The 24,220-nt window shown below is 41.0% G+C and overlaps 3 protein-coding genes across 6 annotated transcripts in view; 2 read left to right on the top strand and 1 right to left on the bottom strand.

Annotated features, from left to right (window-relative positions):
- Positions 1-6,976, bottom strand: part of VWA5A (von Willebrand factor A domain containing 5A) — a 37,765-nt gene extending 30,789 nt beyond the window's left edge. For 3 of the 4 annotated variants that reach the window (XM_030332906.2, XM_030332908.1, XM_030332909.1), the window contains exons 1-7: positions 6,928-6,976; positions 5,910-5,954; positions 3,687-3,744; positions 3,364-3,566; positions 2,838-3,060; positions 2,540-2,715; positions 2,145-2,259 (exon numbers count right to left, since the gene is read on the bottom strand). In XM_030332906.2, coding sequence (XP_030188766.1) covers positions 2,145-2,259; positions 2,540-2,715; positions 2,838-3,060; positions 3,364-3,566; positions 3,687-3,729 — 760 coding nt within the window. In that variant the 5' untranslated portion in view covers positions 3,730-3,744; positions 5,910-5,954; positions 6,928-6,976. Of the gene's footprint in view, positions 1-2,144; positions 2,260-2,539; positions 2,716-2,837; positions 3,061-3,363; positions 3,567-3,686; positions 3,745-5,909; positions 5,955-6,114; positions 6,269-6,927 lie in introns of those variants that run through there. The other variant, XM_032595021.1, reaches the window with a different exon arrangement.
- Positions 6,977-11,523: 4,547 nt separating this feature from the next.
- Positions 11,524-12,431, top strand: LOC115526201 (olfactory receptor 148-like). Its single transcript, XM_030333683.1, is given in 2 exon segments — positions 11,524-11,911; positions 11,914-12,431. Coding segments are annotated over 2 exon segments (900 nt in total). The 5' UTR covers positions 11,524-11,529.
- Positions 12,432-22,636: 10,205 nt separating this feature from the next.
- On the top strand, positions 22,637-23,575 carry LOC115526549 (putative olfactory receptor 10D4). Its single transcript, XM_030333958.1, has one exon. The coding sequence runs from the start codon at positions 22,640-22,642 to the stop codon at positions 23,573-23,575; it is 936 nt and encodes a 311-aa protein (XP_030189818.1). The 5' UTR covers positions 22,637-22,639.
- Positions 23,576-24,220: the final 645 nt, after the last annotated feature.

Genomic DNA, 24,220 nt, shown 5'->3' with positions numbered 1-24,220 from the left:
TATTGGAAAATTATTTACCAACTTTTTATGCTATTTTTATTAAATTATACATATAACTTTTTAAAAATCATGTTCTTAATATGGTCAAATATATTCTAAGTTTAAATATATATATATACATTTATATATATATATAGGGGGGCGCCTGGGTGGCTCAGTCGGTTGAGCGTCCGACTCGTGATTTCAGTTCAGGTCATAAACTCACAGTTCCTGGGTTCGAGCCCCACACTGGACTTAGCCCTGACAGTGCAGCTGGGGGTTCTCTCTCTCCCTCTCTCTCTGCCTGTCCCCAGATCATGCGTCTCTCTTTCTCAAAATAAATACACTTTAAAATATGTGTATACATATGTACATATGTATGTAAAGTACTTTCATCATGTGGTAGTATGCTTCATTTTATAGAACTGTCAGTGGGTTTAGTGAGCCAAGCTGCCACTTGTCATTTTCTTCCTTGGATGAATGGGAACAGAAAGTCATCTTGACCAGATATATGATCTGGAAAGTGAGATATGAGCGGCCCTGCTAGAAGGGGATTCACAAGATCATAAAGGCTTCCCCTGATATCCCACTCTGGCCCGCAGAGCCCATCATAGAGAACAGATGAGGAATTCCGCCTAGGGGCCAAGGGAACTTCTTGGAAGGAAAGGAACTGAGATCCTAATCCATACCTTTTAAGATTCAGCACTATAAAACTTTCTCTGGTGGATTAGAATAATCCTGACTGAAGACCAGGTCGCTACTGTGGGCGTATTTCATGGGCACCCAAGGGGGAGCCACCAAAGGGAAAGGACAAAAACAGCACAAAAGGACAAAACTAATGTACAAAGACAGGGCATGGAGCTTAGTGGAAGAAGAGCTGGAGCAAATCTGGTTGAGGCTGGGAGCCCCTCTACCGGCTTTAGCATGGACAACTGGCCCAGAGAAAAAAATGGTTGAACAAGTGAGGGCAAACTAAGGAGCTCTAAATCGACCTTAGCCAAACATTAACAACGGGAGAGAAGGATGGCCTCTGGAGGACCAACTACAGGAAACTGTCTTCATAGCAGTGTAGTTACAGAAGTAAGAACCTAACCCAAGCTACAGCATTGTGACTATGACTGTCCCCAAACATCCTTCCATTCCACCAATGTGAAAAAAGCTTCAGAGGTGGCAGTACCTCCAGTTAGACTTTGGTCCCTGCAATCCAGGGACATGGCTGCCCAGGAAGGCCCAAGACAGCAATAGACTCCTATGGGTTATACCAGTTATAGTTATAAGGAACAGTACACACATGGTAAGGAAAATTTAGAAAATAAGGGAAATTAAAGAAATTAAAAAACTATTAAGAGACTATATCCAGTTTTTAACATACTTAGAAATTAAGATCCTAGGGTGAGATGAAAAATCTCTGGAGATGAATGATCAGGCATTATCGGATTTGGAAATCTTTGATAATTTGAAAAGTGAAAATGTCACATCATTATTTTCATTTTATTTTTTCCCCACAAATGAATATTTACTTTTTCATTGAAGTATAATTAACACGCCATGTTATATTAGTTTCAGGTACCCGACATAATGATTCAACAATTCTATACATTACTCAGTGCTCACTACAATAAATCTATTTGCCATCTGCCACCAAACGTTATTACAATCTTATTGACTATATTTCCTGTGCTCTACTTTTCATCACTGTGACTTACTTATTTGGAAACTGAAAGTTTGTACCTCTTAGTACCATAGATAATAGATAAGGGGATATATAAAAGAAATAAAATACACTAGAAATAGATAAAAGGGATTCGGAGGTACACATTTCCAGTTATTTTTATTTTATTTTATTTTATTTTATTTTATTTTATTTTATTTTATTTTTATTTGCACTTGTAGAGACTGATCATTGCCATCTATGTTTGTAAACTAGTTGTGTTTCCTCTTGTGAATTATTTGTCCATGTCCTTGATCCCATTATCTACTGATTCACTTAAATTTGTCTCTAAGACACAACCACATGATACTCATCGTATCTAACCGTAATGTAAGCTCTTTGAATGTTTTACCTACTACTGGACAGAAGAAAAGTAAAGTGAGGGTAATTTGAGGGAAATTCCAAGACAAGAGTTACCCTTTAGGAGGTAACTACAAAGGGAGAAAGAAAATACCTGGGTTGTTTTTAGGATTCCCCAACTCCACAGCTACACTGGGGGTATGCACCTCCCTGTAGTAAATCAGGAGTTCCACATCTCGATCAAATTTGTGTCCATCAGCCAAGGAAATCTGAGTTTGGGAACAAGCAAAAGAGCCATGTTAGAACTATCACTGCTTGCTGCCTGGGGCTGAGGTCAGAGCTGCGGGCTACAGGCTTCTTCCTTGAGTGAGCATGATCAGCGGCAGGGGCAAGAATGGAGAGAAGGCTCTGGATAAAGAAGGAACAAAGTAGGATTCCCTCTACTTAGTAGGGAAAAGTAAGGAACATTTTGGAAAGACTGAGTGAGGAACAAGGTCAGAACCCAAAGAACAGGGGTGCTGGCAACAACATTACTTTCTTATGAATTACCTGGGCAGAAGTCTTCTTATCTCCAAGGTACTCAATAGGACTCAAGGGGCAGTTGGACTGGATCGTCTCAATGCCATGCTGGGAACTGACAGTGGCAGTCATGCTGAACGCATAGGGCAAGTCATCCAAAGGGACTATGGGAGTCTTCAAATCAAGGCAACTGTCCTCAGGCGATCCTACAAGAAGTTACCTTAGTTCTGTTTTCCCTTCTCATATTTTTTAGCACCCCTACGACACTTGAGGGGGTTTCCCAAATTATATAACCCACCACCAGTATTCAAAAGGAAAGGATACTCACCAGAGCAACGGTATCGAGGATTCAAGACAGCTGGGAGCACATAGCGCAGGGCCCCATCCGCTTCCAAGGGCAGCTCCTGCACGTACTTCAGGGTGAGTGCCACCTTTGACCCAGGTTGCAAGTTCCCCACATTGCAACAGAAGACGTCCCTGGAGCACTTGTCCTCTTCCAGGAGGAAAGCTTGGTGGCGGTGGCTGATGGCACTCTCATAGATGATGTGGGCCTACAGATAACAGGGAAAGGAAGGTGATACCAAAGGTGGCATGGCTAAATGAAGAGACGAGCGGTACGGAAAACAGAGACTGATGGAGAAGCCCTGTGATTGGTCTTGCCAAGGTCACAGCTCTACTGTGAATGCCTGATGGACTATTCCCCCCAGATGATTTTAGGAAAATAGCAGCTAGAGGGGAATAGCAGAAAGAGCATTCAACATCAGCATTTTTTGTGAAGTTGCATATGCTAGAGATCCTAAGAGTACGCATTAAGGAAATAAGAAGGGAGGAGGTAATCTACTCATCCCCAGTACCTTCTTCTTATCCTTTAATTCTGCTTTAATTGTCTTCCCATCCACCATGGCCTCAAAGCTGTAGACAGCTGAATCTTCATCCATGGGGAACACAAAGAAGGTCTCCAAAGGAAATTTCTCTTCATTTTCATAGTTTAAGGTAGCAGCCACACCAGCCACAAACTCACGAATGGACAAGGTCACACAGATGCTCTTCAATGGCACTAGAGATAGACCAGAGTTCCAAGTGGTGAACAAACTTTACCAGAAGGCCTCCTGCATGCCAGGCATTGGGCTAGATGCCAAAGATACAATGGCAAGTTAGGGTCATGAGTCATGCCTACCTGGTTCCTCTTGGCGGGTTAGTAGGCCAGAAGGGCGCACCATGGTGATGCAGGGTTACTGTGGAAAAGACACATCATAAATACAGTGATATGTTGGTGATTATCTATTCAAAGACCAGACCTCATGTGCTCCTGTCTGGCACGAGAATACATTCAGAAGATTAATGGGAAGGAGAAAGAAGCTGTGAAGAAGGGGACACAGACGCCAATAGTAATACTCCTTCTAAATGCCAGACCCAAGTGGTAAACTGTAAGACTCACTACGTACCCAATAAACAGGAAGTCTCTGAAACACCCTGAAGCTGGTTCAAATACCAGTTCCACTTTTTCAAATATACCATTCCTTAGATACTGTATGTGGAATAACTAAAATTATCTTAACCCCTTTGAACCTCAGTATTCTCTTTCCACAATGAAAACCATATACTATTTGTCATATATGCATATATGGATTTATATATATGAAGTCCTTAGAATAGTGCCTGGCCTACAGGAAGCGTTTAATCAATGATAATAGACTTGTATTGCTCCTGCTGTAATTGTTACAGTTGTTAAATAGACCTTGCCTGTTACTTTGGATCATGCTAAACAGAGACCTGCACTGAAGAAGCGTCTTGATCCATAATGGTCCCCTGCAACTAAGATCACTTACCTTGTGACTTTTCTTTTGGGACTCACAATTGAAACCACTGTTTCCTCCATCCAAAGTATTCTAAGATATATATATAAATATCACATATGCAACATGACCTCCATTTTATTTTATTTTTTATTTTTTTTAAATGTTTATTTATTTTTGAAAGAGACAGAGACAGAATGCAAGTGAGTTAGGGGCAGAGACAGAGGGAGATACAGAATCCGAAGCAGGCTCCAGGCTCCCAGCTGTCAGCACAGAGCCTGACGCAGGGCTCGAACTCACAAGCTGTGAGATCATGCCCTGAGCCAAAGTCGGATGCTCAACCAACTGAACCACCCAGGTGCCCCAACATGACCTCTATTTTAAATCATGCCATCCTAACCACATATTCCAAATTTTATTATAATCTTAGACACCTATTTCGTGTGATATGGTAACAAGAAGATACATTTACATATCTAGATTATGATTTACACTATGATTCTTTTATCCAGAGAATCAGCGGGTGGGTCTGGTCCTAGTCATTGGCCCTAGTACCCCTGGAAGCTGCCCTCTGACCATTCTGAACAGAATCACTGGTCATCTTGCCTCTCCCTGCTCTGTCAAAGGGTGACATGAGCTACAATCTCCAGCACCAGTTAGGGGGCCTTTCACTGAAAACACAACTTAAGGAGCTAAAATGGAAGTGTCTGGTGTACAGAGAATGCCGAAAAAAACAGAAACTTATGTACTTATCCAGAGTCCCAGAAGCAGACGAGGCTCTGGGAAGCCCAACCTTCACTGAGGAACCCACAGGCCAGAAAAACATGCAGGCTCATGAGAAAGGCAACTTTCCTTCCTAGAACAACATCCCCCTCAAGGATTCTGAAGCTTCTGGAGGACTACTTCTAGGCCCTCTATGCTCATCCCAATCACCATTTAAAACCTCACCCTACTCCCATCCAGAGCAATGTCCACGTCGCTCATCCATCTGATGGCAATGGTGCATCTTGTACACCATGCCCCATGTCCACAGATCAGCGCCAATAAATCAGGCTCTTCATTCTGTGTTTGGTATTTTGAAGAACTGGATAAAAACTGAGTGTGGCGGGGTGCCTGGGAGGCTCAGTCGGTTAAGTATCCGACTTCAGCTCAGGTCATGATCTCACCATTCATGGGTTCAAGCCCCACATCAGGCTCTGTGCTGACAGCTCAGAGCCTGGAGCCTGCTTAGGAATCTGTCTCCCTTTCCTTCTGCCCCTCCCCCACTCATGATCTCCCTCTCTGTCTCTCTCTCTCTCTGTCTCTCTCTCAAAAATAAATAAACATTAAACAATTTAAAAAAACTGAGTGTGGCGAAATGGCTCCCATTTGATAGAAACACAGAGGGCAGTAGCAGCTGTGGGGAGAGGAAAGAATGGTCAGGAAAAGGACTTCCCTGCAGACGCTTGACTGAGGTAAGATCTGGTAGGACGGGCTGGGGTTAGGGGAGGAAAAAATTTCTAAAAATATCAGTAGGAAGCTTACAACAGGAGGAAGACCCAGGACCCTCGACAACTGAAGAAATGTGTCAAGTAACCCAATCTCTGAGGCTTGGCAATACTCACCAAGGATGGCTTCCAGGTGAAGGGACAGAAGCAGAGGGGTATCTCCTACAAAGAAACAGTCTTATTTCCCAATTCTAACCCCAGAACAAATCCTTCATTGAGGGGAATCTGCTTTTCTGCACCTTCTCCCCCACCCTTCTCCGTACAAACTATGGTGGTTCAGAACTAGTTCTCTGCCCCCCAGGATGCCATTTCAGAAATGCACCTGGCAACGGTAGGCAAAGACTGACCACAGCAGCTGACCAAGGTCAAAGCCTTGAATCTGAGGCGGCTGGGAGAATAGAGGGGGGGCCCATTGAGCCGGAGGGCTGCGTGTTAAGGTGGACCCTCAGGAATCCAAGAGTCCAGGCACCTAGCGGTTCAGCCACCCACCTAGGAGAGGGCGGAGCCAGCGCGCTCATGGCGCAGCGGGCCACACCCCTGCAGCCTGTTGCAGGGGACAAGAGGGGAGTGGAGCTCAGATAGAAACAGAAAGTGATTTAATCTTTAAATTTTCAGTCCTAGATTTGCAGCCTCCAAGTATTAACAGAAGGGACCAGAGTCGCTTCCTTAAATTTCTATAGGGAAGGGTTTAGAGGCTGCAGTCCTACTGGGGTCGGGGATAGGGGGAGGTTTGAAACTCCATTTCCACAGCAGAAAATTCGATAAAATTGAGAAAACATCAATCTTCTACAAGAAAGAGAGAGAGAGAGACAGAGAGAGAGAGAGAAATAAGTAAAGTTAAAGAGAAGGAAAGTAAAAAGAAGAGGGGACCTTGAGAAAATCAGCAGATGCCTAAATCCACTTTCCAGCCCTCACCCCCACCCCCACCCCCCACAAGATCCCCCTAAACTGCCAAACCTGCAGAAAACCCCCGGGGAGCGAACACCAGGATTAAATTCCCCCACCCCTTGGGTTTGCAGTTAAAACAAGCCCCAGCGGGTTTGGAGATGGGGAAAGGGAGCTGGAAAGGGCGCGTCTTGGCCGTCAGGGTTAAGGGTTGTGATCCAGCCCCAGCGCGGGCTGCGGGATCCCCTACCTTCTCCCGCAGTCTGGGCGCTCTGAGTCACAGCCAGGGGGAAAACAGCTGCAGTCAAAATTTCCAGGAAGACCCGCCCCTTCTAGGGACCGGTTACAAAGTAGCGACTACTTGATTAAGGGATCAATAGAAAATTCTTCAACCCTCGAATGTTTGCTGTTTTTCCAACGCCTAGTCTCTGCTAAGGACCAATCAGAAGACAGGCAAAGGGCAGAGACTGTTTTACCAGTGAAGTGCTTTCACAGTAACATCAACAATCACATCAAATCACATCATATTCCTGTAACAGATTGAATTACCCAGGACTTACTGTGCACTAGGCCCTACTAATAATACTGTATGGTAGGCCCTGAACTTTATGGGCATTATCATTGACTTCTAATCTCTAGTTTGAGTTATTTGTCCCAAGACTGCATCCTTCCTAACAGCACAGGGGGGAGGGCCCGGAGACCTGACAATGGTCACAGGGACCAAGTCTTCCAGTCATGGATCACTTATGGATTTTTCATCAGGATCATAAAATTAAGGTGTTTGGTTTTTGTTTTTTGGGTTATTGTGGGTTTTGTTTTGTTTTTTTGTTTGTTTGGCTTTTTGGTTTTTTTTGTTTTTTTGGTGCTGGGGCTAACAACATAAGTAAGTTAGAATATCTATGCTCATTTTGCTGGCTAAGGAACACTAGAAGCGATGAAGTTTCCTATGTCTTCTTTATTTCAAAATGATCTGTTAAGTCTGAGGCTTAAAAAAAGAATTGTATTGCTATTGAGAATATGTAGAGGGTAAAGAAACATAATACATATGAAAACTCAGGTTCTTTTTGGTCTCTGCAATGTATTCATATTTACTTTCTCTGAGTTTGTTGTCTTATCTGTAAAATGGAAATAATGGCACACTTCCCTCCCTGGGTTGTTCTTAAAGATTCGGTAGATCTTGACGTGATGTGATGTGTGTATATACACATGTATGGTAAAGCACAATATGAGCACAGATTCTATTTTATCAGTTTTAGGCTCTAGGACTATGTTCTTTACATGTATCAAACTAATTGTGAGAGGGAATGATCCTTTTCTCTTGGTAGAAATCACATCTGATATTGTTTCTCCTGACTATAGCTTCTGTTGGCCGAAGTGTCTGGTCAACAAAAGGAAGAGGCTGGAAGAATGGGCAGAGTTCATCTTCTGACCAGGTTGGACTAGAGAGGTTAAAAAAAAAAAAAAAATAGTTTGCTACAGACGGTATATGGCAGCTGGGTTGGAAGGAACTGAATCAGGAAACATAGAGATGATGCTGGTTATTGGAAGGACACTTATATGAAAAGCCTCTGAATCTGGCACAACGTACATAATTAAGTAGACCTTAATAGCTGTTAAAAATATGAATGTATTTTATTGATCTGTTTATTCATACTTCGTGTAAGCCCAATGAATAATTCACTCTTTGCATATAGGCAATTTAATAAATCCAATGATCAAATTTTGAAAGAGAACATGCAATTCATTCTTTTTAAAAAAAATTTTTTTTAATGTTTATTTATTTTTGAGAGAGAGAGAGAGAGACAGAGCGTGAGGGAGGGAGGTACAGAGAGAGGGAGGGACATAGAATCCAAAGCAGTCTCCAGGCTCTGAGCTGTCAGCACAGAACCGTGAGATCATGACCCGAGCCGAAGTCGGATGCTTAACCGACTGAGCCACCCAGGCGCCCCTTGTAATTCACTCTTTTAGTCAACATATAATTACTGGGCTTCTACTGTATGCAAGGCATTGTTCTAGACATTGGCATTGTGGCAATAACAACACAAAGACCCTTCCCTATCTGGAGCTTACATTGCAGGGGGAGGAAATAGTCAATAAACAAATAAGCAAGTAAATAAAGAAGAAAATATCTGGTAGTGTGAGTGCTTAAGGAAAACACGTTTGTAGTGTAATAGAGAATAAATACAAGCCACCTTAGATTAGGTGTCTCCACCCAAAATTCTGTCCTTGTGACTTTAGGTTGCTCAGTAATCTCTAATATCAATTCTCAAGTTTAGCCCAAGTTTAACCAAGCCTATGGTCTTTCAGAATAAAGACATTTCCTAGCCTCCCTTAAAGCGAGGTGTGACATTATGACCGAGTTCTGGCCAATGGGAAACAAAAAATGATGTGTGCAACATCACACCATTCCTTTTCAAAGCAATGAGTATGGGGCGCCTGGGTGGTTCAGCTGGTTAAGTGTCTGACTTTGGCTCAGGTTGGTGGGTTTGAGCCCCATCTCAGGCTCTGTGCTGACAGCTCAGAGCCTGGAGCCTGATTTGGATTCTGTGTCCCCCCCCCACCCCGCCACCCCTACCCCACTCATTCTCTGTCTCTTCCTCTCAAAAATAAACAATAAACATTAAAAAAAAATCAAAGAAAAGAGTATGGCCACCTCCTCACTTTCCCCTCTTCCTATTCACTGATAGAAATGCACCACCAATCATAACTTATTCCTTTTCCTTCTCTTCAGGAAGGTCCATTCTTCCTTAGTTCTCCCTTCCACCTGTCAAGTACATGCTTTTCCCCCCAACAAGAGACAATAATGAGTCACCAGCAATTATGAAGATATTCAAGGCTCATCTTATCTCTTCTAGTTCAGGAATTAGATACCCTACATTTTGATGTGCACCTAAATTCCTTTCATTAGGCATGGACTCTCAAGCTAACAGGAGGCTCACTATAGCCATTGCTTTCCAGGATTAATAAAAAAAGGCCTAAAGTAGTCTAAAAACAAAAGGAATCATTTCAGAGCATTCTAAAATCCTATTCAAATAAACACACTTCCTGGATGTTACTGTTTTCTAAGTTCTAGAGATATAGTGCTGAACAAGAATAGACACAGTCTCTTCATGGAACTTATACTCGAAGTATGTCTATAAAATAATTTCCAACTTTTCATTCAGTTACTTATCTAACAAATATTTAAATGCCAACTCTTTACTAGCACTGTGATAAGTATTGTGGATTTAATGACAAATTATGATGCTTACTCTCAGGGGATTTACAGTCTAATAGAACCTAAATTCAGTTCCTTTGGAATTTCTTTTGTATATATGAATAGTATTAACCTATCTTACCACTTCCAATTTTTCTTAGAAGATAAAATTATCAATTAGTAACTTTTAATTATAGAAGACGATTGAAGAAATCAATCAGGAATTATAATTGGAAGTCAGGAAATTATAATTAGACAATTTTCATATACTTCGGATCTCCATTGAATCACGAAAGCCAAAACTGAAAGTCAGAGTATCATGCATGCCTTATGGACAATTCACAAGCACCTTTGAATCCTAGCCTTGTGACAGCTGACCACAGCACACCCTGGTGGCAATTCCTATTCTCAACATATTCTGTTCTGTGACTTTTTCCTTTAAAATAACCCAAATAGTTACACACATAGAAGCAGAGTGCAGAATGGTGGTTGCCAGGGGTAAGGATGAGAGAGAAAATGGGGACAGAACCAAGGGTATAGAGTTTCAGTAAGGCAAGATGAATAAACTCTAGATATCTGCTGTACAACATCATGCTTACAGTTAATAATACTGTATTGTACACTTAAAAATCTGTTAAGAAAGTAGATCCCATTGTAAGTTTTCTTACCAGAAAAAAAATTAAAAATTTTAAAAAGCAGAAAACACAAAAACAGTTGCAGAATTGAAATCCTTTTGTTGCACTAAGGAGTCAAAAATTCCAGTTGTTAGCAAAGATTAAATATCCGTATCTACATCTTTATGGGTGATGTAACTTTACTAAAACCTACCTTCTACATAATACAACTTAGCTACTAATCTTTAGACAATTTAAAACCCCAGGATCACATCCAGATTTATCACTAATAGTTTCTTTTCAGTCAAATGAACATTGCTAAATAAGAAAATTCTCAAACTATGGAATGTATTCAATTAGAATAATACTAATACAATTCAAATTCTAATGCACATCGCACTGAATTGCAATCTATTATTGTCATCAAAGGTGTGGGTGCCCACATTAACCTTTGATGAATATTTAGGGTATTTGACCGTGTCTTTGATTAACTGTAGACATGTTCTGAAAAGAAATCAGGAGGAAGTGGCTTCCAGGTTAGTCTATTTTAGGGCATGTGTTATTGTACAATTGACTGTGGATGTTAGTTAAATTATGTTCATCTGTTCAATATTGAGCTCTTTGTTCTCTTAGCCCATCCAGTATTTCACCATAGTAATGTTTCGTATCGCATTGTATCCATGTTCATTAAGGAAGATGACATCCCGTGACATAAAAGCATACACTCTATTTGCTTCACTGTCCTCTAAATGTCTTTGGCAGAAGCCTAATTCTTAATTTCAGCATCGTATTTATGTTTAAACAAAACTTGGGGAACCCGGCTGGCTCAGTCAGTAAAGCATGTGAGTCTTGATCTCGGGGTTGTAAGTTTGAGCCCCATATTAGGTGTAGAGATTACTTAAAAATGAAATCCTTTAAAAAAAATGTTTAAATAAACAAAGATTGATGGTGATGAATGTCCTGGTATCGTGTCTGCCTCGAGTCATTCTCCACATTCATGCTTTCACCGTCTTATCTCTATCCAGACCTCTGCTCCGGGAACATGAGGAATCACACAGAGTTCCATGAGTTTATTCTACTGGGAATACCTCAGACAGAGGGACTGGAGACTGTGCTATTTGTCATCTTCTCATTTGCTTATCTCTTCACCCTGCTTGGCAATTTACTCATCCTTACAGCAATTGTTTCTTCCTCTACCCTTCACACCCCCATGTATTTCTTTCTGGGACGCCTATCTATTTTCGACACGTTGTTCCCATCTGTAACCTGTCCCAAGATGCTATTTTATCTCTCTGGCCAGAGCCAAGCCCTTTCTTATAAGGGCTGTGCTGCACAGCTCTTCTACCATTTCCTGGGGTCTAGCGAAGGTTGTCTCTATTCTGTGATGGCCTATGACCGCTTTGTGGCCATCTGTCACCCACTGAGGTCTGTGTCAGCTTAGTCATGGCAGCCTGGCTGGCGGGTTGTCTCCACGCCACCATCCTGACCTCCTTCACCTTTCAGTTAACCTACTGTGGCTCCAACCGGGTAGAGTACTTCTGTGACATTCCTGCTGTCTTACCCCTGGCTTGTACTGACAGCTCCCTGGCCCAGAAAGTGGGCTCCACTAATGTTGGTTTTCTGGCTTTAATGCTTTGGTTCAGTGTCTGTATCTCCTACACACGCATTGGGATTGCCATTCTGAGAATCCGATCAGCAGAGGGCGGGCAGAAAGCTTTCTCTACCTGCAGTGCCCACCTCACTGCAATCCTCTGTGCCTATGGACCTGTAATCATCATCTATCTGCAGCCCTCACCCAACCCCTTGCTTGGTGCTGTGGTGCAAATATTAAATAATATTGTCTCACCCATGCTGAACTCGTTAATCTATTCCTTAAGAAACAGGGAAGTGAAAAGATCCCTGAAAAGAGTGTTCTACAATGTAGTATTTATTTCTCTGGCATAAACTATGGGTTTCTTAAATGGATTTTGGAAATTTTTGTCTCAACATCATCTACTTATTTCCTCCTCTTAAATAAATAAGAAGATAATAGAAAATGCTTCCTTGAAAGTGTTATATTTTGTTTCCCTAACAAGATTTTCTGTGCATGTCTCTGTAACACTTGGGGCCCCAAAAATTATCCCCCTAATATTATCCTCAGTGCCTTATTCCTGGGTAAGGAATCCATGGGGCATAGCAAGCAGCTGGAGACAGACTTCTTATCTTCATAATGCAACCAAGTTTGTCTTGTTGAGGATAGTGAGGATCGGTGGTGGTCCAAGAAGCACCCCTCAATAGTCCATCTCCAGGCTAAATCACCCTTCACTTAATTTCTCTTGCTGCATTTGGAATGTTCCTCTTTTCTGCCTATAAACATTTTCAGTTCCTCCATGTTGCTAAGAATAGTAATGACACATGTTGAGCATGATCTGCTCTGCAGGCACCATGATGAGCATTTCACAGTATTATCTTATCTAATCTTCACATCACCCCATACAGTAAATTTCCCATGGTATAGAAAGAAAAAAAAAAAAAGGTTTTGAGGATTAGAGACCTCAAGTAGTGGACTCAAGTTTGCACAATAAGCAGTAAAGCAGACCTCGAACTCAGATCCAGGTAACTCAAAGCCCCTACTCTTAATCCCTTTTTTACATGACTCCCTAAAAGTCCTGCTTGGCAATTTGCTCATCCTTATTACCTCTCTCCGGTGCTCATGATGCATAGAAAATGTTCGATAAATAACTGGGAAAATATTCCCTGGTATAGGTCATGTTCACATGTTGACTTTACTATTATCTCTCTTTATTCTGTCACTATCCATTCTCCCGTATGCAGATAGTGGCGCTGAGAAATAGCAACCGTTGTCTTGCCCTTTGTAACACATCTAGTTACGTGGTAAAGCCAGGCCTAGACCCAAGCTGGGCTTGGGTCTATTAACTCCTAAAAACTATTAACTCCTATTAACTCCTATGAACTCCTATTGTTCTGGTTTTCCTTCTACCCCATCCTGCCAATGTTACTCCTTAGTGTGAAAAGGTGGGGAAAGCCTTCTTCCTGTCCTGTGTTGTTTGAGGAGAAGAAGGCCTAATTATGAGGTTCAATCACCAAGATCATCTGGTTCTCCCACCAAGTTCCATTTTCTAGCTTGGTCTCCAATAATACTGGAGTTGATCATTATTTTTCAATTTTTTTTCCAGAATCTAAGGAGAAAGAAGGGTGTTATTTGCTGGAGATCTCACAGGCACAACATCCCTTAGTTTTCATGACATTTTGGTGATTTGAAGTTTTTATATCCCATTCTTATTCACAAAGCTTCCCATCCTACTCAAAAGCATTAAAACAAAGCAAAAAAAAAAAAAAAAAAAGTGAAAATCCTAAATAAAGAAATATATTACTGCCCTTACAAAAGGCATAAAACAAAAAGGACAGAATGAAGCCCATTTAAGTGTAGATAAATGACTTAAGGTGCAGTATAAGGATTCCGATGGTGAATGGATAAACACAACGTGATATATACATACATGGAATATTGTTCAGACTGAACAAACAAGGAAATTCTGACATGTGCTACAGCCTGGATAAACTTTGAGAACATTATTTTAAGTGAAATACGCCAGTCACAGAAAGGCAAATACCATGTGATTCCAGTTATACGAGGTATTTAGAGTAGTCAAATCAATAGAAAAAGAAAAGAGAATGGTGGTTTCCAAAGGCTGGGAGAGGGGAAAATGGGTAATTGTTTAATGGATATAGAGTCTCAGGTTGACACCAAGTTTTGCAAAAAGTTCTGGAGATTGATGGCGCACCAGTACAAAAATACTTAACACTACTGAACTGCACTTAAAAACGGTAAAGATGGGGTGCCTGGGAATCTCAGTCAGTGAAACGTCCGACTTCAGCTCAGGTCATGATCTCACGGTTCACGAGTTCAAGCCCCACGTTGGGCTCTGTGCTGACAGCTCACAGCCTGGAGCCTCCTTTGGATTCTGTATCTCCCTCTCTCTCTGCCCCTGCCCTACTCGTACTCTCTCTCTCTCTCTCTCTCAAAAATAAATAAAACATTTTTAAAAATTTTAAAAAGGGTAAAGATAGCAAATTTTATGCAGTGTGTAGTTTACCACAATTGAAAACTACATCTGCTTATCCTTTTTTCACATTTCCTGTGGTTTTTGAGTTTGCTAGTTCTCTCCCTTGTCTTGTAACTACATACACTTCTGAACCCTCTCAAATCACAGTTTGATTGTTTAACATCTCAGTTTGGTGTGGGCAGAGAAGACATGTAGCCTAAGTTGTCCTTCAGGGGATGTGCCTGTAGTCACTATTCCCTGAGTCCTTAACCCTTACCTAGCACTATGCAATTCCTTTATATACATTCTCTACCTTATCTACGTTAAGAATGCGGAGACCATTTCACAGAAGATGAAACAAGGTTTAGGGATGTCAAGTAAGTTTCCCTAAGTCACACAGTTTGCTTGTGGATAAAACTGGGATTCTAGCTCACATCCTCACACAGCTGTACACAATCTAGCAATTTTGCAGAAACTGGGAAAATAAATGTTTGACCTTGTACACACACACACACACACACACACACATCCCCCCAAAAATCTTACTCTTGCTTTTTTCCTTTTAATATTTCTGATGTATGAGAGCTACCCCACATCATTTCTTATTCCTGTCTTCAAGCCCCCCGAAAATCCCTTCTCTTAGCCACCTGTGACTCTTCCTTTTATTTTCCATAAGTCACGCTGTGCCTTTTCTTTCATGAATCTTTCCTTCCTAGCTTCTCTAGCCCTCCCCTTACCCAATACACGGGTTTTATAAAACAAAGGCTCGGGGAATATGACAAAGGCTTCCATATAGCAGATGGAAGCAACAAACAGATTGTGAATACTTACACCTTATTTTTTTATCTTCATATAAATTATCTGTGTGTAAATGGATGAAAGAGTGTTCACCCAAGTATTAAAAATGGGTAATCCAATTTTGAGTTATTTTCACTTTCTTCTTTATGCTTCTGCATCACTCTCATGATTTTGCAACGAGATTGTGACATTTATTTTTTAAAAGAGCTATTTTCAAGAGAAAACAGATAAAAAAAGAAAAGACCTCATTATGGGATCAAAGGAGGTTAATTATCCAAGCCAGAAATTTTAAGGGGAAAAAAAAGAACAATTACTTTTGAGGAAAAACTAGACATTCATTTCTAAAACCAATGGTGTAACGTGTATTATGTTGTTTATAAATTGTGCCCCAACTAATCTGTAATAAAATGTTCTAATCCCATAGAGTGTGGTTCTATTTTTCTCATCCTCATTAGTCACTATCCTCTGTTGATTCTAATCTTCTGAGTGTTCCCAGAAGATACCTATGGTGGGGGTCGGGGGGGTGGTGCTTTACCTGATGATGATCAGAATCAAAGTCTGGTTCTCAGGGTACATTCAGGTACAGGCAAAAAATGAAGTTCTGTTCTAACGTCATCAGATTAGGCTAAAGCAGGGCATTAATCCACATACGTTCTCAGTAGCATCTCTCTGACTTTGTGACTGGCTTTTCTCCTTTTTTCCTGACCACGTATCTCAAATTCTATAGTGCAAGGATCTTCCTTATTTATCTTCCTCGGTGTATTCTAGCTCCCTCTGACAGCTAGAACTATCTCTTCTTATTCCCTCTCTCCCATAATATACTCAAATGTAATGCTGCCGAAGACCCTCTTTGGGTTTTTGTTTTTAATGTTTTATTTATTTTTTGAGATAGAGAGAATGTGAGTGGGGGGGGGGCAGAGAAAGAGGAGGGCAGAGGATCTGAAGCAGGCTCCATGCTGACAGGCTGACAGCAGCCAGCCCCACTGGGGGCTCGAACTCATGAACTGTGAGATCACTACCTCAGCTGAAGTCTGACTTCCAACTGACTGAACCACCCAGGTGCCCCCATCTTAGCATTTCTTAAAGCCCCTCATAGAGAGACCATTACCTTTACAGTGACCGGCTGGGCCCTGAGTAATTGCTGTTTGGCTTCTCAAGCTTTACCTCACAACTATTTTCCTCTTTCCTTGAGTTCTTCAAATGGGCTGTGTCCCCCTTCCAAAGCTTTTGCACATGCTCTATCCCGGCCTCCACCATGCTGTGCCTTCCCCTTCCTGCACTCTTACTCGCTCTTCAGGTGGAAGATCAGATAACATTTTCCCAGGGACATCCATCTGGACCTTCAGGGAACAGTACCTAGCTACAAATCATGATGTGCACACCCATTTACTGATAGGAAGGAGGGACATGGGTGAACACAAACACTCTCCTTTAGAATTTTTCAACCCATTGAACTTTTCTTCCTAGAATTTGCCACCTTAAATATTTATAACTTATATGTATGATTGTTTGATTAATGCCTTTCTTCTTTTACTAGACCGTAAGCTCTTTGAGGGCAGAGACCAAGGCCAATTCCTGTTCACCAGAACATAGCGATTTTAGCACATCATGGCAGCTGCTTCTTAATTTTTCAGGAGTGAATAAATGACTTCATTGAAACTTCTAATTTTTTTACATGGCTTTCTTTCCTCTGTCAACCCTTTCTTGTCTCAGCTTCTTGTTTAGTTTAGATTTTTTTTACTATTATTTTTGCTTGCTTTTTTTTTTCATTGTAGAGAAAGAGCACACAAGCGGTGGAGAGGGACAAAGGGAGAGAGAGAGAGAGAGTCTTTCTTACTTTAATGTTTGTTTGTTTGTTTGTTTGTTTGTTTTGAGAGAGAGAGAGCATACAAGTGGAGGAGAGGCAGAGAGAGAGAGAGAAAGAGAATCCCAAGTAGACTCCACACTGCTGGGGCAGAGGTGGACACCGGGCTTGAGAACCATGAGATAAAGACCTGAGCCAAAATCAAGAGTTGGATGCTTACTGGACTGAGCCACCAAGGTGCCCCAATGAGATGAAGAAGTTCTAGAAATGTATTGTACAGCATAATGACTGTAATTAACAATCCTGTATTGAATACTTGAAATTTGCTAAGATGTAGGTTTTAAACGTTCTTGCCACAAACAGAAAGAAAGAAAGAGAGAAAAAAGAAAGAAAGAAAGAAAGAAAGAAAGAAAGAAAGAAAGAAAAGAGAGAGAGAAAAGAGGAAAGGAAGAAAGAGAGAGGTGATGGATATGTTGATTAGCTTTGTGGTGATCATTTTACAATGTATATGTACATCAAAACATCTGATCATACAACTTAAATATATACAATTTTTATTTGTTGATTGCAGGTCAGTGAAGATTTAAAAAAAAAAAAAAAGAATGACTGACCCTTGTGTTCATAGCAGCTTTATTTACAATAACCAAGATATGGAAGCAACCCAAGTGTCCATTAATAAATAAATGGGTAAAGAAGATGTGAGATACACACACACACACACACACACACACACACACACACAAATGGAATATTACTCAGCCATAAAAAAGAGTAAAATCTTGCTATTTGCAATGACATGGATGGAGCTGGAGAATATAATGCTAAGTGAAATAAGCCAGTCAGAGAAATACAAGTACCATATGATCTCACTCACATGTGGAATTTAAGAAAAAAATAAACAAGAAAAGGGAAAAAATAAGAGAGAGAGACAAATCAAGGAACAGACTCTTAACTATAGAGAACACACTGATGTTTACCAGAGGGGAGGTGGGTGGGGAGATGGGTTAAATTGGTAATGGGGATTAAAGAGGACACTTGCGATGAACAAGTGCTGAATTACTATACTGTACACCTGAAACCAACTGGAATTCAAATAAAAATTTAAAAAACAAAAAACAAAACAAAGACTGAATGAAAGCTACCTTTACAGGTTCAGTCTCAATGCCAAAAATTAATGTTTCCGTTATTTATTGCTACCCAAAATACAACCACTAAACTTAGTGACTTAAATGACAATATATTATTCTAAAAACCAAACCATTTGCTTAACAATGCAGATAAAAATAACTTGCAGTTGTACCTTTGTTGCTTATGATAATTCTGGAACATCTTTGCAGTTTCTGGAGGAAAGTGTAAACAAAAATAAGAAAACTTTCAGAGTTATTTTATTAAAGTCTACCCTACTGAGATCTCATCACTGTCCTGTAATAAGTATCATAGCTGAAAACGGCTGACCTTTTGGGAACGTAGACCATTTGTATTTTCACTGTGACCATGATATTACATGTAGCACATGTCACCTTAATTCTAAATCAGGTTGGATAATTCTAAATCATGGACTAAAGATGGTCCATGACACGTATCTTCCCCGAATAAATTGTTACCAGACCAAGGTAAATGTAACGGTATTTCACTTTCTACTCAAAAGTGTATTTACCATCTTTTTTATTTGTACAGACTATTTTGTCTTCAAAACATTAAAGACAAGAACAAATAAAATGGTAGAATTATGAGCTTTTACATCCTTTTATCATGTGCAACAAAAACATTAAGTTTACTTTTTATACCAAAATTCCAGAGGTGTAGTAGATCTACCTAAACACTCCTTAAACACTGAAATCTCTAAGGCCAAAAGTCCTAGAGAATAGGCCAAATCCCAGTTCCTTTCAAAATTTGTGTATTTATTTTGAGAGACAGAAAGAGAGAGCAGAGGAGAGGCAGAGAGAGAGAGAGAGAGAGAGAGAGAGAGAGAATTCCAAGCAGGCTCTGCACTGTCAGTGCAGACAGAGCCTGACGTGGGGCTTAATCTCATGAACCATGAAGGGCTAGTATCCAAAATCTATAAAGAGCTCACCAAACTCCACACCCAAAAAACAAATAATCCAGTGAAGAAATGGGCAGAAAACATGAACAGACACTTCTCTAAAGAAGATATCCAGATGGCCAACAGGCACATGAAAAGATGCTCAACGTCGCTCCTCATCAGGGAAATACAAATCAAAACCACACTCAGATATCACCTCACGCCGGTCAGAGTGACAAAAATGAACAAATCAGGAGACTATAGATGCTGGAGAGGATGTGGAGAAATGGGAACCCTCTTGCACTGTTGGTGGGAATGCAAATTGGTGCAGCCACTCTGGAAAACAGTGTGGAGGTTCCTCAAAAAATTAAAAATAGACCTACCCTATGACCCAGCAATAGCACTGCTGGGAATTTACCCAAGGGATACAGGAGTACTGATGCATAGGGGCACTTGTACCCCAATGTTTATAGCAGCACTCTCAACAATAGCCAAATTATGGAAAGAGCCTAAATGTCCATCAAATGATGAATGGATAAAGAAATTGTGGTTTATATACACAAAGGAGTACTACGTGGCAATGAGAAAGAATGAAATATGGCCCTTTGTGGCAACGTGGATGGAAGTGGAGAGTGTGATGCTAAGTGAAGTAAGCCATACAGAGAAAGACAGATACCATATGTTTTCACTCTTATGTGGATCCTGAGAAACTTAACAGAAACCCATGGGGGAGGGGAAGGAAAAAAAAAAAAAAGAGGTTAGAGTGGGAGAGAGCCAAAGCATAAGAGACTCTTAAAAACTGAGAACAAACTGAGGGTTGATGGAGGGTGGGAGGAGGGGAGGGTGGGTGATGGGTATTGAGGAGGGCACTTGTTGGGATGAGCACTGGGTGTTTCATGGAAACCAATTTGACAATAAATTTCAATTAATTAATTAATTAATTAATTTAAAAAAAATCTCATGAACCATGAGATTGTGACTTGAGCTGAAACCAAGAGTCGGACACTTAACTGACTGAGCCACCCCGGTGCCCCCCAGTTCCTTTCAGAGTAAGCTCCATGAGTTGTTCTTGGATCTTCATTTTCTTCATCTATAGAAGACTTCATCAGAGTTTTATGAGGTTAAAATAAGACTCTTTGCCTCTCAGACTCTTAAGTATTTTGAGCAGAGGGGCTATGTCTAGCCACCCCTTCCCTGACCTTTCTGGCTCTCCTGGCAAATAATGGATGCTCTTCCTGTCATAATTGGTATTTGTTGGAACAAATGAATCCATGTATGCATAAATAAGCAAATGAATGAGCGCATTTAGCAAAGAATTTGATAAGCCATCCCCCGCCCCCCCCCCAAAAATACTCTTAAGTACACAAGGAATTTAACTTGGAAGCTTAAACAGATGCCAAGTGATATAAGACAGATGCTTCCAGTAATAGCTGAACTTTCTCTTGGCCTCTTACATTCTTCTTCCCCCTTTTTCCTGGCAATAAGCTTTTCCACTACCCTTTGGAGAACTGCCCAATTCCACTGTACCCTGTACCGTGACCACAGAGCTAGGCGTGTGACCCAACCAAGAAAATCAGACTTGAATCTGGAGCTGAGGCACGTGGAAGCAAAAGGCAGCTGAGGCTGAGTTATCTGGTGGCAGTGCCCTGTGACAGCTCCAAAATTTTTACTGCTGTGGGCCCCGGAGCTGCCCTAGTTCCCAACTTTCTGTGAGTTACATTTTGTACTCATTTGTTTAATTCTCTGGGCTACCCCAGTTCCTGTTGCATTCAATAAGTCAATCCTATCAGGCAGTGCAGTAAAATAACAGAATGTGTATTAAAATAACACATACATATAAAAGAATAGTAAATACATAAATATGCATACAAAATATGTGATATTGGCACCAAATGAATTTAATTATTATTCCACTGAAGTATATTTTACAACAGAAATCATAAAAGATTTCCTCTTTAATCACTTTTCTTCCCTCCCCACCCCCTCTCTCTCATTTCTAAGGTCCAATTAGACCAAGTAATTAACTGCTCTCTTACTCAATAGGATCCCTGACTTGGGGGGTTAATACCCAAAGGAAGACAAAGGTATTTAAAATCTCCTGCGTTTGGGAATGATCACAGTTTCTGGAGTCAGAGAGGAAATTTCTGTGAGGGAGTTAAAGTGCATTTAGATTTGTGACATTCTATGAAAAAGTGACTGAAAAGAGAAGAATTCAGGATAACCTACAGAAAGATGGGAATTTAGCAGGGGAGGGCTCTTTCCTTCTGCTGGAGAAGGAAAGGAAAACAGCATTCAATAGAACCAGCCAGTTTTGCTCCCTGTTTGCCATGTAAGTGCCCAAAGTTTGCCCTTCACTTCTCTTATTTTAGATCTCACTGTCTCCTTCCCTTCACAATCATCAAAAAAAAAAAAATTTTTTTAAGTGATTGATAGATAGATAAAGATCTAAGGGAATAGCATTCATGAGTTGATCTATAATTTAAGGATATCACTGTATTGGAAAAGTTAAAACAAGTTGAAAAGATATAAGTTGTTTTTTTTTTTTAAACATGGAAGTTGGAGAGGAACCTCTACTACCCCTGTGTCTTCTACTGCCATGAAATGAGGCTATTGCTTAGCTTGGGTCTGGTTAGATGAGATAGACCTTGGAGACTGAAATGGAGGCTACCAGTTACTCGATTGCTCTAAAATCCAGAGGATGTGAACCCTGTTAAATATAATCTTTTGTTCATTAAGAGCTATCTCAGACTCTTCTTTTGGAGAGTTTCCCATTGTTGACCTTCTACCTAGGGAGACCATGTAAAAAAGACTCTGTATCTTTTGTATGTATGGCTTATAAATGATTTTGGGGAGAGTTAATGTAAACAGATTGTCTTAGATCAATGTAAGAACCTTGAATTGGACCTTGTTTGTCATAAAGACATTGAGCCTTCATATTTGTCCTTTTAGAATCGCAAAGTAGCACCAGTATCAATGCAATTTAGTAGTGTGCATAAAGAATGGAAGATAGGAGACCGGTCATGTAAGGCTTCTTGGTGATATTGTAATAAGGGGCACCTTTTTTTTTTTAACGTTTTATTTATTTTTGAGACAGAGAGAGACAGAGCATGAATGGGGCAGGGGCAGAGAGAGAGGGAAACACAGAATCCGAAGCAGGCTCCAGGCTCTGAGCCATCAGCCCAGAGCCCGACGCGGGGCTCAAACTCACAGACTGCGAGATCGTGACCTAAGCTGAAGTCAGACGCTTAAGGGACTGAGCCACCCCGGCGCCCCAAGGAGCACCTTTAAATAGAAACTGCACTGCAGAGAGATGCCCAGTTTGGAGAGAAGCGAGCAGATGAAGACAATTCTAGCACTACTCTTCTAGACCATTGGGCTCCTTTTCCAGTTCACTGACTTAAACACAGCTCATTTATATACATATTAAATTTAGCCACAGATTTCTTTCCACAGACACCCAAGAGTTGATTCTTCCATAAAAATGAGAAATTACACAACGGTAACTGAATTCATCCTGCTTGGAATCCCGGAGACAGAGGGCCTAGAGACTGTCCTTTTTTTCCTGTTCTTGTCATTATATTTGTGTACTCTCTTGGGAAATGTACTCATCCTCACAGCTATCATCTCCTCCTCTCGGCTTCACACTCCTATGTATTTTTTCTTGGGAAATCTCTCCATGTTTGACCTGGGCTTCTCTTCAACCACTGTTCCCAAGATGCTGTTATACCTTTCAGGGCAGAGTCAGGGTATCTCTTTTCAGGGCTGTGTGTCCCAGGTCTTCTTCTACCACTTCCTGGGCTGCACTGAGCGTTTCCTGTACACAGTGATGGCCTATGACCGCTTTGTTGCCATATGTTATCCTTTGAGATACATGGTCATCATGAACCGCAGGGTCTGCTCCATCTTGGCCACAGGGACCTGGACGGGTGGCTGTGTTCACGCCATTATTCTAACCTCCCTCACCTTCCAGTTGCCCTACTGTGACTCTAACCAGGTGGGCTACTACTTCTGTGATATACCTGCCGTCTTACCTCTGGCCTGTGGTGATATAGCTCTAGCCCAGAGGGTTGGTTTTACAAATGTTGGTCTTTTGTCTCTCGTTTGCTTTTTTCTCATCCTTGTTTCCTACACTCGCATTGGGATCTCCATATCAAAAATTCGCTCAGCAGAGGGCAGGCAAAGAGCCTTCTCCACCTGCAGTGCCCACCTCACTGCAATTCTTTGTGCTTATGGACCGGTAATCATCATCTACCTACAGCCCAATCCCAGCGCCTTGCTTGGCACAATAATTCAGATAGTGAACAATCTTGTTACCCCCACGCTGAACCCACTAATCTACAGCCTGAGGAATAAGGATGTAAAATCGGCCCTTTGGAATATATTTCACAAGAGAGGCTTCTCTGTGAAGAATAAATGAGAAAATCTAAAGCTTTGCTGGGCAAAGTTTGATTCTCCATTTCTTAGAACAAATTCTCATTTTCAGCTTCCAAGATATTGAAATTAAATGTACTCTGAATTGACCTACCACTTAACCTCACTAGATTTTTAAATACATTGTATGTCTGTTTTCATGTTTCCTCTGTTTTATAATGAAAGATAATAAATAGAGCCACTTAGCAGACATTGAACTGATTCTTATGCTGCATGAATTCTCTCCCAACCAGCATCCTTCCTAAAGCATTTCTTAGTTGTTTAAATCTCCGTAAGTTTCTTTCTCATAGTATCAGTTAAAATCATGTTCATAAAAATCCAGGGGCACCTGGGTGGCTCGGTCAGTTGAGCTTCGGACTTCAGCTCAGGTCATGATCTCACGGTTTGTGGGTTCGAGCACCGCGTCAGGCTCTGTACTGACAGCTCGGAGCCTGGGAGCCTGCTTCTGATTCTGTGTCCCCCTCCCTCCCTGCCCCTCCCCCACTCACGCTCTCTCTTTCTCTCTCTCTCTCTCTCAAAACCAAACATTAAAAAAATTTTTAATTGTGTTCATAAGAATCTAGAGAGAAGGGAGAATGGAAAAAATTCAAGAAAGTCCAGATTAATGTAGAATATCAGAACTCAATACCCT

Source organism: Lynx canadensis, chromosome D1 (genome assembly GCF_007474595.2).
Source record: "Lynx canadensis isolate LIC74 chromosome D1, mLynCan4.pri.v2, whole genome shotgun sequence".
NCBI lineage: Eukaryota > Metazoa > Chordata > Mammalia > Carnivora > Felidae > Lynx > Lynx canadensis.
This window is presented reverse-complemented; position numbering and strand designations above follow the sequence as displayed.

Coding starts and splice junctions, on each gene's coding strand:
- LOC115526549 (XM_030333958.1), top strand. CDS start 22,640: ATGAGAAATTACACAACGGTAACTGAATTCATCCTGCTTGGAATCCCG.